Source organism: Panthera onca, chromosome A1 (assembly GCF_046562875.1).
Source record: "Panthera onca isolate mPanOnc1 chromosome A1, mPanOnc1 haplotype 2, whole genome shotgun sequence".
Lineage (NCBI taxonomy): Eukaryota > Metazoa > Chordata > Mammalia > Carnivora > Felidae > Panthera > Panthera onca.
Genome location: NC_138339.1, coordinates 68,923,964 through 68,938,707, shown reverse-complemented (window position 1 = coordinate 68,938,707; position 14,744 = coordinate 68,923,964). Strand labels below are relative to the sequence as shown.

At 36.4% G+C, this 14,744-nt stretch overlaps 1 protein-coding gene across 8 annotated transcripts in view; it reads right to left on the bottom strand.

Moving 5' to 3' along the window:
• The window catches only part of TMEM232 (transmembrane protein 232), a 213,665-nt gene that overhangs the window by 148,599 nt on the left and 50,322 nt on the right, over positions 1-14,744 (bottom strand). For all 8 annotated transcript variants that reach the window (XM_060635220.3, XM_060635225.3, XM_060635217.3 and 5 more), the window contains one exon: positions 8,843-8,997. In XM_060635220.3, coding sequence (XP_060491203.1) covers positions 8,843-8,997 — 155 coding nt within the window. The remainder of the gene's footprint in view (positions 1-8,842; positions 8,998-14,744) is intronic.

Sequence of the window (14,744 nt, the reverse complement as noted above, 5' to 3'; positions counted from 1 at the left end):
GCAAATAGGGAGTTTGTTAAAAATCAAAACTGAAAATCAATGTACATTGAATTCAAGGTTGATTAGGTCAGAAATTTTGCCCTAGCTTCTTTATGAACTCACCAGGTCTCAATTATTAGTAGAATAACTTGGTTTTACAATGCTGTGAAATTAAACATGTATAAAGTAATTTATAAATATTATAGATTTCCCCCTAATTTTATAAATAAAGAAACTGATGCAGAGGTTTACTGGCTTGTCTAAAATAAGTTACTTGATTCATTTTACTTTTTAATTTTTTTCACTTTTTTTTTACTGTTTTACTAACTTTTGAGACAGAGAGAGACAGTATGAGTGGGAGATGGGCAAAGAGAGAGGGAGACACGGAATCCAAAGCTGGCTCCAGGCTCTGAGCTGTCAGCACAGAGCCCAACATGGGCCTCGAACTCGGTGAACTGCCAGGTCATGGCCGAGGTCGGATGCTTAACCGACTGAGCCACTCAGGCGCCCCAATTTTTTTTTCACTTTTATTTTTTTTTTAATTTTTTTTTAACGTTTATTTGTTTTTTGAGACAGAGAGAGACAGAGCATGAACGGCGGAGGGACAGAGAGAGAGGGAGACACAGAATCAGAAGCAGGCTCCAGGCTCTGAGCCATCAGCCCAGAGCCCGACGCGGGGCTCGAACTCACGGACCGTGAGATCGTGACCTGAGCTGAAGTCGGAGGCTTAACCGACTGAGCCACCCAGGTGCCCCACACTTTTAAAATTAATGTGAATCACTGTATACAGGGAAGTAGTACCAGATCTGGCCTGAACTTCAGCTAGCCTTACTCTAGCCCAGCATCCCTTCTACACTAATATAGATCAGCTAAAATATAATAAACAAATATAGATAGGTAAATAGACAGATAGATAGGTGATAAATAAATCAGCTAAAATACAATAACAGGAGGCTTTGTAAAAAGCTACCTAGCTATTTACATACAACCTTATAAAAAGGTTAGGAACATCAGCATTCAAGACAGTTTTCCTAGATTCTCCTTACTCCTTTATATCGATTTCTTCAGTGATCAAACTGCACTTTTAAAAGATGGAATTAAAATGTCTCCAAGTCATGGGGTGCCTTGGAGGCTCAGTCAGTTAAGTGTCTGACTCTTGGTTTCAGCTCAGGTCATGATCTCATGGTTGGTGAGACTGAGACCCGCATCAGGCTCTGTACTGACAGGGAGGAGCCTGCTGGAATTCTCCTTCTCTGTCTGCCCATTCTCCGCTTGCATGCTCTCTTTCTCTCTGTCTCAAAATAAACAAATAAACATTTTAAAAAATAAAATGTCTCCAAGTCACGACCCTTACACAGGGCTCTTTCAACCTTTCAATAGATACCTAGGAAAACACTGACAACGTCAAAAATCCACATGACCCTAAAAATGAAAGACTAAGAGTTAAAGAAAAGTCACCAAGAGCAGCAACTTTATAGGGAATTTCCACAAACCATAAAATTGATGGAGCTGGATTAGGAATAGCAATAAGGAGTGCACACATGCTGCTTCATGAAACATAGCAGCCTTGGTTCCTCAAAGAAAGTTAAAAGGAATAAAAGGGGAAAAAAGACATCTCTACCATCCACAGTGTTTGTCATAGTTCAGAAAAAGTAAAGCCAGTCCCTTACTTTGGGAGTACTGTTTTTTGGGTTTTTTTTTTTTTTTTTTAAGGAGCCAGAGTATTTCTCTATACTTACTCAGAGATGGAAATTTCTAGATGCCAAGAAGGGTAGAAAACCATGCTTGTGACAATATGTGTGTAGGAAAGAGGAGGGAATGTGTGTGGGGGTGGGGAGCAGGAGAGAGGAGGAACACTATGCCAGGAACACTGGAGGGTGTTTTCTCCCCAAAGGTAAAACATCAAAGAGGAAGAGGAACACAGGAAGGTCCCTGATGATAGTGCACATTGAGCGTTGTAGCATCTAACATCTCTGCTATGGATCCTGTGAAGACAAACCTCTTCATTTAAAATAACAAATTTTGTAGATTTCTCCTAGATAATAAGGTAGGTAAAAATAGAAAAGAGAAGGGGGTCCTATGTGAGACTGATGAAAAATATATTAAAGCAAGGGCTTAAGAGAAGACCAGTCCAAATACTCAGAGAGGATCACATCTCTGAAAATGATTTCTTAGAGGGACCAGAAGTTATTTTTATGACTCTTAAGTATCTTTAATAAAGCCAAGGAAGAAGAAAAGACCATGAAAAGCCTTGATACTGAGATGAAAGGTAATAGAGTAAGAAAGCAAGAGATTGCAAAGAAATTAAAATACAAATGTAAAATTCAAATCCATGATGAGGAAGTTAACTGTAAAAGTTGGTTGGAAGGAGAAAAGTTGGAAAATTCTTACATAATTTAGAGGAAGTCAACTGCATTTAAAGCTGGCAAATTGAGACCCAGTAGTATCTAATTCCCACTGAAACAACCAAAGAAACAAAATCTACGCGGGGAAATCTGTAGTACTACAGAAAGGAAAAAAAATAAAGGAACTTTAAAGATTTTAAAGTTATGAAGAAAATGGAATCCAGATGAAGGAAAACATTTCCAATGCCAAGAAGCCAAAAATTAAATCTAAAATTTAGTGAGGCATATATGGGTTTTCCACTCTAACATAATGCATAATCTAAGCACAGGCAGGAGCTGTGCGTTGAGCATGTGAACAATGAATAATCAATGGAAGGCCTTCAAGACATATAGACCTGTCACCACAGCATTTGTGCAAAGCTTCACATAGCAGGACTTTTCTCTAAGTGAAATGAAGGATTCGCCTTTACACCTTCATAAGATGGCCAGGGAAATAAGAGAGGATGCCTTTTATATCCTGGCTACCCAATCACAAAGATTTACCTAAAAGTTCTGTATTGAAAATAAAAAAGATAAAAGAAGCAGACTGGCTTTGAACATCTAATCACAGCTATAAGTTAGGAAATGGCATAGCAACATTTAGTGATTTAAAGTGAGAATTAGGAAAAAAACAAAACAAAACAAAACTGTGAGCACAGAAGTCTATTTCCAGACAAAATGTATGTTCCACTTTTTAGGGGGAAATGAATGGTAACAAATGTTATAATCAACCTAGAGTTGTATACAATCAAAGGCTCACCTAATGCAAGAGATATAACCTATGTTCCTACCTAGAATATACTCAAACCAACCAAATATTTACTTATTTAAATATTTATTTATTTATTTATTTATTTATTTAAATATTATTTAACAGCTTAAGAAGGAGAAATTGTAGTGGTAAGTGGCTGATAGTGGGTGGGAAAAATAAAGTGTAATAAGTCAAAATAATATCATAAATATCACCTTAAAATTAAATACAGATATAAAACTCATTCTATAAGAAGGGACTAGAACATTTTAAAGAGTGACTTAGCCTTAATGTTATCAGAAACTCCAGATTATATTAACAGCCTAGGAAGGTAGGGTTAAAGTAAATAAATTCGTCTCAATCTTCACTGCACATGGAGAAGAGGGCAATCAGGATTTCATTCTTGGTTTTGACCATTTACAAAAACTAATTTGAAGAATGCGTGTCTCTTGCCATTGTCTGATTTTTGATACTTCTTAGAAAAGATGGACATGTAAATCTAGTCTTTAGCATGTCTGCTAAAAGAGTTCTTTCTCCTGCTTACAGAGCTTCATTCTCAGAGCTCCAGGACGACAGTGGGAAAGAATGAAGGGCTGGTGTGTTAGACAAGCCAGGAATGCAGCTTCACCAGAGAAGGCAAAGGCAGGTGGGTCACTGACTGTCAACCCCCTCTAGTCCTATCAGGCACTTCATCTGTTTGGTTCACTGGTGGTAATTAATCCCAGCAGCAGGATCTTTCAGTCTTTGTTTTTCCTCTTCTTGTTTTTTTCTAATCATGGCAAGTTATAAGACCCTGATGCGACCCTGTGACCTATAAAGATGGTTGTTGTTAAATAATTTTAAGCCGGAGAGTGGTCTAATCACATTTAGGTTGTAGCGCTGGCAGCAGAGTATGACAAATTATTGATGGGAAAACTTAAGGCAAAGAGACCAGTTAAAAAGCTACAAGAGTCATGAGACAATATGGGCCTAAACCAAGGTTGTGACAGAGCAGGTAGAGAGCAGAACAGTTCTGAAATGTAGCAGTTAGGGTGTCTAATTTGGTTAAGTTGAGGAGAGGACATGTGTCACGTATTAAGATCAAAATTCAGTGGGCAGGAGCCTCTCTAGGAAAAAAATAATTCCGATCTAAACTAGTAGGGCATGAAGCATTAGGGGAGAATCAAAGTATAAAAAAGTGTTCTCATTACTTATTTAAATCTCTTAAAACCTCTCTGAGATGGCTACTGTCTCTATTTATCTGTTAACCAGACTCTGTTCATAGGGGTTAAATGACTCATTCAAAATTAGACAGGTAGCAAGAGACAGGATTAAAACTCAGGTCTTCTGATTTGAGGTTGAATGTTTTCTTACTGCACCATAACTTAGCAAAACATAATTACACATATACCCTTGATGTATACTAAATGGTTAAACTTAGCCCAGAGGATCAAAGGATAAATTTAAAAATCCAGGAAATGAATTTGAAGAGTGAGGACCTACACTGCCGTCTCAGCTCATAAAGAAGGCAGAGGACTATCGACAAAAACTTCTTTGAATGGTTTGGGTCAGACTGTCCCATGAACATTATAATTGCTGGGGTTCAGGAGGTAGGCAATGGGGATATCAGTGATCTCGACAGAAATAAAGGCCTTACAGCCTATACAAAGCAGTTGATTTTGTCTGATTCATTTCAATGCAAACACAAATACCATACCTCTGGAAAACACTTGCCCTATCTATATAATTTTAAATTGTCAAGCTTTTTTGGAATACATTCATGGAGTGCATTAAATCAGCTATTTTGCTTTGGGAGATATAATTTTATATGTTATACTGCTCCACTGAAATGCCATACTGCATTTCTCAGCAGTCTTCATTGGCTAATAATTCAATTATAAATACAATTCATTATTTTCATGTTAGATTAGAAAGCCTTTTGCACTGGCTTGAGCTATCTTCCCAGAGCAAATGGGGCAGTTTATAAAAGGCCAAACCGCAGGGTGGAGCATTGAGAGTATAAAGCATCATATAAAATTTAACCACATTAAATGGAAATCTGCCTTAGAGCAAACTGCTTATCTGCAGCTCAGGGCAGCTCAACTTCCCAGATAAAGGCTGCTGCATGACAGCTAGGAGGGGTTCATGTAGTCTCTTTTTCTCTGCTTCTTCACCCTGTTTTATAATTTATTGTCTTTAGTGCATTTCTTCACCTTGTTTTTTTTTCTTTTTTTTTCCCTGTCCCTTAGTGAGCAGAGAGGTTGCTCTAATTCTGTGATGCCTTCCCTGAGTCTTTTCATGGATTCCAGGCCTGCTCTTTTTTAGGCTCAGCCGAAACCACTTGTGTCAATTTCTTTCCTTTTCTACTGTATGATCTTTATAAAGGGGGCTATAAGAAGCAAGGCAGGGATCTACAATGATGAATTATTTACTGATGGATAGCATCAGAAATGGGCAGATGAGAACCACTCACTTGTATGGGCACAAGAAATTTTTGCCACTATTAATCAAATTTCTTCTGATCATTCAGTTGAATGGTCTCCTTTCTGCATTTTAAATCCCTGAACGTTGATTCACCATTATGGTGACTTTACTGATATGTGTGGCAAACAAAATTTTTCAGGTTACTCCTCTTAATAGTCACTTGGCATTGAATTTCAAGTGCGAAACCAAATTTATCTTCCACCAAGTGTCAAAATTCCAAGGCTACCTGGTCCAGCAAATCATGACAATGTCTTAATTTACTATCAAGGCCTGATGCCTCAATATTTCTATTTCATTCTAAATACATTGTTCATTTTCTTAATTTTTTACATGTAACCAATCTTAGGAGTATGTAAGACAAATACTCAATTTTCCCTAGAAATGGAAGGCATTTCTGCTTTGATTTTGATAATTACATCACAGTTTGTTTTGTCTTATCTGGAATAATGACCTCTTGATAGCTTTGTAGGCTATTACATAAATAAATATGTTATAAGAAGAAAAATTAATTCTTTAATATTTGCCATAATGAGTGTTATCATCACAACAGAAAATTTGACTAACAGAAGTTAATCAAACTGCTAACTAACTTAAAAATTAATCTTTTAGGGTCTCAGAGCCTAGAGCCTGCTTCAGATTCTCTCTCTCCCTCTCTCTCTCTGCCCCTCCCCCACATGTGCTCTGTGTCTCTCAAAAATAAATAAATATTAAAAAATAAAAAATTAATATTTTAATGTAAATGGATTATTGTTTACTAGAGTCATCACTTTAAAAAAAAACATTGAAACCTCTTTTAAAAAACCAGTAAATATAAGAAATAGAATCAAAATTATTTGCCAGTGTTTTTTAAAGCAGTTATCTTTTCCTTTTGATTTTAAGCAGTTACTATGTTTAGCATTTTTTTCAATTTACCCCTCTGGTCATTCCTCATTGTCTAAACACTGCCATCCCCTCCTTCACTTGATCATCACCATGTCTTCCCAGAAAAGGAGAAGTCAGGACAAGCATCTTCAGTGACAAGATGCTTCAGAACAGTTATCTCCTTCCTCGTGCAGTCAGAACGAAGCATGCTATACTGGGGCCCTAAAAATGTCATTCCAGTCACTAGTAAGTTTAATAAACATGGCCTTGCTTTCTCCATCTGTAAAGTAAGAATCGTTCTGTATGATCTCCAATGCCCCCAAATCTGTAAAATACTAAGTATAAAAAAATAACTACCAAGGTTCGTGGGTGACTCGGTCAGTTGAGTGTCTGACTCGCCATTTTGGCTTGAGACGTGATCTTGTAGTTTGTAGGTTCGGCCCGGGTGGGACTCTGCACTGGCAGTGTGGAGTATGCTTAGGATTCTCCCTCTCTCCCACTCTCTGCCCCTCCCCAACAAAATAAATTAATAAACTTAGGAAAAAACTATCTTAAAGACTGTTAAATAACAAAATGCAAGCAAGTAAATTTGAAGGTCTAATTGGCTTATTAAATGATTCATGAATCATGAAGCACCCATCTAGCAAGTAGAGGGGAGCTTCAAGGAGTTAGAAGGGTTTTATAGAAGGAGGGTCATTATTAGCAAAAGAAAAAGATGGCATTCTAGGGAGAAAAGCACGGTGTCTTATTATGCTAATTATCTCATGTTTTTAGGGGAATGGAGAGGGCCCAAGTAGCAGACTCATTGGTGCAGATTGAAAAATTCCTAGCTGACCTTTTTAAGACTACATTTCCAGGAGCAGTTAAAACTTCACTTAGATTATGTATTATGCACCAGTTTGGGAACTCAGTCTAAGTGTACCATTTGGGGCCCATGGTGTGTTTGTTTGTTTAACAAGACAAATCATAAACAAATTAAATCAATGTTGATGCAGTACAGTAAAACTGAAAATTGGGTAAAGAAACAATTCCCTGACTTTAGAATTAGCTACTCTTAACTAGCCACTTTTATTATCTCAATATTTATTTAAACTTGCTTATTTGGTAATTATTAGAATACCATATATATAGAATACCATACTTATTTGGTAATTGTTAGAGTCTTCCAAGAGCTAACGTAGTTCTAGCCCCTTTTGAAAACTAAAGTGTGTGTTTGAATCCCTAACAATTTATTTCCTATAGTAAGAGTGGTCTGAAAAAAATCACCATGGCTTTCAGCATAACCTACTTTATACCAGTGAGAATCTCTAATTTTTGTTGTATTTATCAGCTCTATATTAATATATACTTATTGAATACTTACATTCTATTACATTGTAATTTTCCTATTTAAAGATATTATCCTTAGGTTTAAAACATGAAGGAATCACAATCTTTGTTAACTGCAATACTGAATAGATTTCTCCCATTACAGGACAAAACAGAACAAGTTCTTGATGAAATGTCTTCTGCACTAGGCTATTTCTAGGAAATTAAACAAAATCTAAGCCATCCTCCAGAAATCTTTACTTGATCTAGGATCCTAGAAACTTCCAAATGAAACTAGGAAAACACCTTTCCTTCACAAGGAATCCTCCAGATTCTTATAATTTACATATACAAAGACCTTTGGTATAGAGCTGGCAGCCAGAGACATAAAAACAGGAACTAATTTTAAGAAAAATATATGACGATTGAATTTGCAACTTGTTACGGCATGACATTTTTTATTATTATTATTACTATTACTATTATTCCAATAGCAATGGAAGAGGAATTCAAAACTCTGTCCTCAAATATTGAAAAGGGAAATCTCTGATCACTTGTCTCAGAAATACTCCTTTAAAATTCTTCTTTCTTCCATTGAACCCATGTCCTCTTTGGTAGTAATTTATGACTTCTTTTTCCTTCTCAAATTAATATATGTACAGGAGGAAATTAACACTTATCAGTCAAGATTTATTTTTGTTAAACTTTACAAGTAAGGCATAAAGAAACAGAATTTCAGTATATTTCCTCCAAGAAAAATAAACTGTGCCTCACTGCTGTTGTTTAACAACTCAAAAAATAAAGGATGTTTTAAATGTGGGGACGCACTCTTTATCAATAACAAATTTCATTTGATAAAGATAAATTATGCAATGCATGCATGCAGATTAGCAAAAAAAATGAAAGATAGGAACAATTTATTGATGAAATGAACTAATACAAAATATATAAATTGCCCTAGCATTTTGGAATAGAGATCATAAATTTTTTTCATAGTCAACTAAGGTGTGATTAACATTTAAGTACAAAGGCTATTTAACATTTAAACACAAAGGTTTCTCCATGAATTACTTTGGATTTATAGAATCCCTCTTACCAGCATTTCTTTTGAAGCTGCATTTTATGAAAGATGAGATGTTCAAGCACCTTATTCAACTGAGGACTATTCTTCTGAACACATGACCAGGCAGCCACACAGTGCCAGAGCAGGTGGTTAACTTCGTGTCCTCCCTGATTGACTTGCAAATGTTCCTAGAATTAAAATATAAAAATATATCTGGAAAAGAGTTATCTGACTTGAATAAACATGAAAATATACAAATGAAAACGCATTACTTTCTTAAACTTCATGTTACACAATACAGAGCAATTTACTAAAGTACAGTTTTATAAGTACATACAGTATGGAGAAGGAAAAATAATTTTCCCTCTACCCTTCCAGGTTCCTGGATGAGACTTCCCACCCCTGTTAATAAAAAAAGATTCACATGAGAAAACCAAACGTAAATTTAAGAATGTGTATACATCCTGTACACACGGGAGACACCCAGGAATACTCTTCAAAATGGCCCAAGTCACCACTTCATATAACATCTCTAGCTAAAGACATAAAGGGGGGAGGGGCAGCTATGGAAGGTTAACAGGAAAAGTACAGTAAACAAGGGTAAGGTTGATATGCAGATTTGTCACTGCCTCTCCTCTGATAAGAGTTTCTATATATCTAGAGTCATCCTTGTCTTCCTGGTGCAGAGAGGGAGACACCTTACAAATAGAGATTTCTCTTAAAATGTACATATCTCTTACAAAAAGAGTAACTTTTACTCAGTTTTTACAGCTTCTCCTGTGTCTGCAATTTCTTAAAAATAACCAGCCTAAAATTATCCTTATGCTAAAGAAGCATATTTGGGGGCAATGAATTTTGTTTCCCTTCAATTGTTAACCTGAACCTAATGTCTTAATTGATTTTCACATGGGTCCCTTGTGTTCAGTGACATCAGTTTTACACTATGACAGAAATCCTATAATCTCTAAGGGACAATAATTAGACAAAACTGTGCTTCTTAGACCCTATATAATTTAGTTCTCCCTGACACCCAAAGAGAAGAGGACAGGAGAAAGTCTGAACAGTGTTCAAACAACAAATCAGGTTTTAAAATGTGGATTTCCACTAAGGGCCAAATATATGTGCCTAGTTAGACATGGTCAATGTCTGCTTAGTAACTATTTTAAAAGCCTACAAATTCAGGGGAAAAAAATGGACTCTTACCTGTTAGTTTTTTCTTAAAGTGCTTCCTAACAGTTTCATAGATTAATTGGTCTACTAGAGTAACTGGTACAAAGAAACCTGATTTTATTGTTAGACGTGATAAAATAGCACTCTCATTGAATTTTTGCCAACAATACTGTTTCAAATACGCATCTTGTGATGTGTACACAATATCACGTGATATTTCATTCTTTAATGTATGCCCCAAAGAAACACTTAAAAAGCCTCCAAAATGCTTTATAACTCTCATTTATTATACAAACAGTAATAAATCTACAATTGAAAGGTAACTTTCATGTTAAGTACTCTTAAATTTAAAAGGCCAGAAGTTCATACACAAATTTTAAATGAAGATATTTTGAGTTTCTGGTAAACTGTTTAGTTAAGTCCCATAGATATGTATTGATCTACTTTTATGTTGAGAACTCGGATGCTGGAGGTAAAAGTCATGAGTAAGATCATGCTTCTACATAAGGCTACTGACTGTGGGGAACAACAATTCAGAAAAGCAAATGAAAACAAGCCAATGTTTAGAATATTAGAATACTCCATGAAAAGCTTTATTTTAAAGTAATATAAGACATAAGACTGAGATGTACTGACTTCAGTAAATGCACAGAGTTTATCTAAGTAACTCAGTTTTCTGCCTTGCAGGAGAGCCTACCCCAAAATGGAAAATCTTATAAATGAAATTCTTTTCTCAAACTGCTCTGTCTCAGCCCGGATGCCTGACAGCCCTCCTGTTGCAAACTTATTCTGAATAAATATGTAAGTAGCTATGTGAAACTTGTGAATGGCTTGACTAATTAACGGTCAATACTTTGTGTTTTTTTAAAATCATGTACACCGCATACTTCCATAGACTATTCAGTTAAGTCAAAAATTATTGGTAACAAACTTATGCACTTATCACCAGAGACAATTCCCAAATGTCAAGATTAGACAATGAGAAAGATTTACGCTTTATTTTCAATTTTCTATGATACCATTTTCACTCATCCCTGAGAAAGAAAAAGCAGCCTCTGATGTCCAGAGCTGATTTGACAACAATATTCTTACAAGCTAGTCTGACGCTCACAGCCTGGTCATTTTGTTCTATTGCTAGATATAAACTCACAGAATATCAACCTCAGACAATATTATTCTGAGACCACGCTAAATGAATTTAAAAAAGAAAAAGGCTTGGTAATTTTTTTCTAAGCACAGACAAAACTCACTGTACCACTTACAAAATACCCAATCACAGATTTGCCCCTACTTTCTGACAGCATCAAATCTGCTTCTTTAGACCTTCCGCCCCGCCAAATCACCCAAAGTCCAAATTCTATAGTAGGTTCAATGTAACACCTTCCTACTGCCATATCCCCTAATTCCTTGAGTATGTGTTCTCTGCAACAAATAAGGAACACACTTAGCTTAATTGCAGGTGTCCCTGGTGGTCTTTGGCATAAGGGCATCCACATCATCAAGAGCAACTAAACCTGCCACACCCATGAATTTTCCAGATTAGTGAGGCTTATCACTTATCCTCATCCATTTTATATAGTTCAAGCATTTGCGTGGAAATCTTGCTAAAGTTTCATCCTTGCTCTTTTTCAAAAGAAGAAATATATTTTCCAAACTTGAATGAATTGATATAGTGATGATGATGAAGTGATTTAATACAATTACCATGTACATTATCAGTGCGGTAGCACAAGAGGGAGAAATGCTCTTGAAGGTATGAGGTAGTGTAGAGTTCTCTGCCTTTACACTAAATCAGTCCTATTCAAGGTGTGGCTGGCAGATAAGTGCCATCTGCAAACGGTTAACTACAGTACAGAAATAAAGGATACATATTTAGAAACACTTATAACAATCTGACAGTTAATTTTAAATATTTTCAGTCTAATAAAAAAATTGTTACTCTTTTTATATCTTTTTTGTTTCATTTTCAGTAATTCATTATTAATGTAGTTTACAAAATTATCAGTCTGTGATAGTTTGGAATTTTTTTTTAAGTTGAGAGGGCCCTTTTTTTAACACAGATTGTATGAGAAACACTGAGCAGTGCATTAAATGACTCCCAGAGAACTTTTTCTTTTTACCCCCTTCCCTACCTCCCTCCTTCCTCTCTTCCTTCTTTCCTTTGTTTTCTTGGCTTTATGACTCCTTCCTATAGTTCTTTTGTCTCTTCCATAGTCTAAAGCTGGGCAGCTGGACCATGTTGGTTTGCAAACTGGAACCTGTACCCAGAGATCCAGCTGAGATTAAAGGAAGACATGGGCCGCTCTCTCAAGGCTGAATACTTAAAAATGGTTCCAGCTGTGGGAACAGTGAGCAGAACATAGATTCCAAGGACAGGGAAGGGGGTGAGGAGCCTCAGATTGCCCAGGGCCAGCTCGTGGGTCTACCAGTGGCCATATCCTCTTGATTATGTCCTCCAATAAGCTATCAGTTGCAGCTGTACAATACCTATTTTGAGAAGCTCACTCACAAAAGTGCTGTTAATCTACTGTTGGCTGAAATTTCAGATAACCACATCAGCTTGAATTTTATGCAAATTTGAGTACACAAGCTCTGAATGTCTGACCAGGCTCTCTTTTATAACAGAAATGAGCTTTGAAGGATAGGCTGTATTGTGGCTGGTTAGAGATAGCTTTTGGAGTTTCATCCTTGCTTTCAGTCATTTGGTGGATGGTTGACACTGCCATTAAAGGACCTCTCAACACAAATGTCCTACTTCAATAATAGGACATGAATCATAAGATAATGCTCCTAATTTTAAAGAACCTGTGTCTCAAGCTAACCGATTTCCTAGTAACCATGTACAGTTACACTATAGCACAAAATGTCCCAAATTTGATAGTGCCTTTGGCTTGCTAGTACATTAAAGGATGAGATTGCTAACCACATGTGAATGTAAATGCTGTGTGCTTCCTAGTTTTTAGAAAACGATTTGTACTTTAGGATAGCTACAACTATTTAGTAAAGGGTCTACTGAATTTCGGTTGCGTCTTAATCTACCATCTCCAAAAAAACTATGTTGTTATTATCATGTGACAATTGTACTCAGCAAATTCGGCTCTGCTAGTGAGCAAAAGACAAAGAACTCAATCCTGTGTTCTGGCTCTGCATGCCACAGAGCTAGTTAAAGTGCACCATTTGTCAAAGTCAGTGGGAACCTTGTGTCTGAATCAGCTTAAAAGGACATTAAAAGGAGAAATGGGCTCTAGAAGCAGGGAGGGGAAATTTCCTATTGTTATATAGTGTATATAATACACTTCTATACTCTTATATAGTGTATATAATGTGTATATCCTACAGAATTCTTTATTTTTCAGCAGTGTTATAGTAGTACTTGGAAAACAAATTATGCTTTTACTCCAATGCTCATAAGCATATTAAAAACAAAATATGTTGCAGTGACCAAAATATGCTGGCATGGACCTTTCAGCATTATTGGAAGATGAGGGCTGTCTATTATGGTGTGCCAATAACAAAGAAGGGAGAGGGTAGAATACAGATGTATTGTTTATATTCCCTTTTCCTCTCCATTTCCCAGGTCTTCTCGCAGTAGGTGAGAGAGATGGGTATTGAATGGCTAAGTACTCAACTGAACTGGAGGGGCTGGCTTAGACAAAGCTATACTGAAGACACTGGGCTGAAACTGGGGAGCAATGTTCAAACGTGCAATCAAGCACTGAATCAGTTAGCTGAACCAGAAGTTGTAGTAGCACTGTGGCTACACTACCTTTTCTATTCTTTATATGGTGTGGCGCTGGGAGGGGGCAAAAGGAGGGACTAAATCTGACAGGCTAAAAGCTGTTCTAATGCCCTCACAGAATCACAGTTATAGAGCTGAGATAGAACATAGAAAAGATTGAAACAAAGCTCTTTGTTCTCTGTTGAAAAAGGAACAAAGACTTAGTGACTTGTCCCACTCTCAGCAGTTAACATTCTTTTCATGTGTTAACACCTTGCTCCTTCCAGCTCAGTCAGAGCTGTACCAGTGGTAAGCTTCCATTTCCTTGTGGCATGTGTGCACCAAGAGTGGCAAGAACAGATAGGTTCTTAAAGAGAAGCAGAATCAACATTGAAGGTTGCCTCTTCATAACCAGAACACTCATATTGTCAAGATTTCACAGTATCTTATTTTTTTTGAGCAAAAACACTCAAATCACTCCATTAAGCACAACTAACCACATTGTAAAACAATTATTTAATCAGCATAATCATGCCCTTAGATGAAAATTATTATATTTAACTGCCTAAATTAAAGTGAGTTCCTAAATACAATGTTCAGTGATCATTGTTTACATTTTCATGGCACTCACTAATTTATAAGGCACATCTTCACAACTCCATAGATTAGAGTGAATATGATGATGATGGTGGTGGAGGTGATGGTGTTGATGGTGATGATGTCTTGTTTAAAGATAAGCATTTGGGGGTTTAGAGAGCCCAACGGACCTCGTCTGAATCAGTCAGTTGCTAGCAGGTCTTAACTCTTCATGATCAGTGTTCTTACAGTTGTTCCATATCTTAGATTATATATTTGTTGTTAAAACATTTTTAAACTTAAAAACAAGATCCCTTTTGTTCATGAAGTAATTGGTGTTCTTTAGTAACTATAACCAAAAGGTTCAAATTACTTAGCATATGTCACTCTATGTCAATGATGGAGCAACACTAAAGTTAGAATGATGACATAGATGTGGTTAAATATGTTTCCTTTAATACTTATATTTTA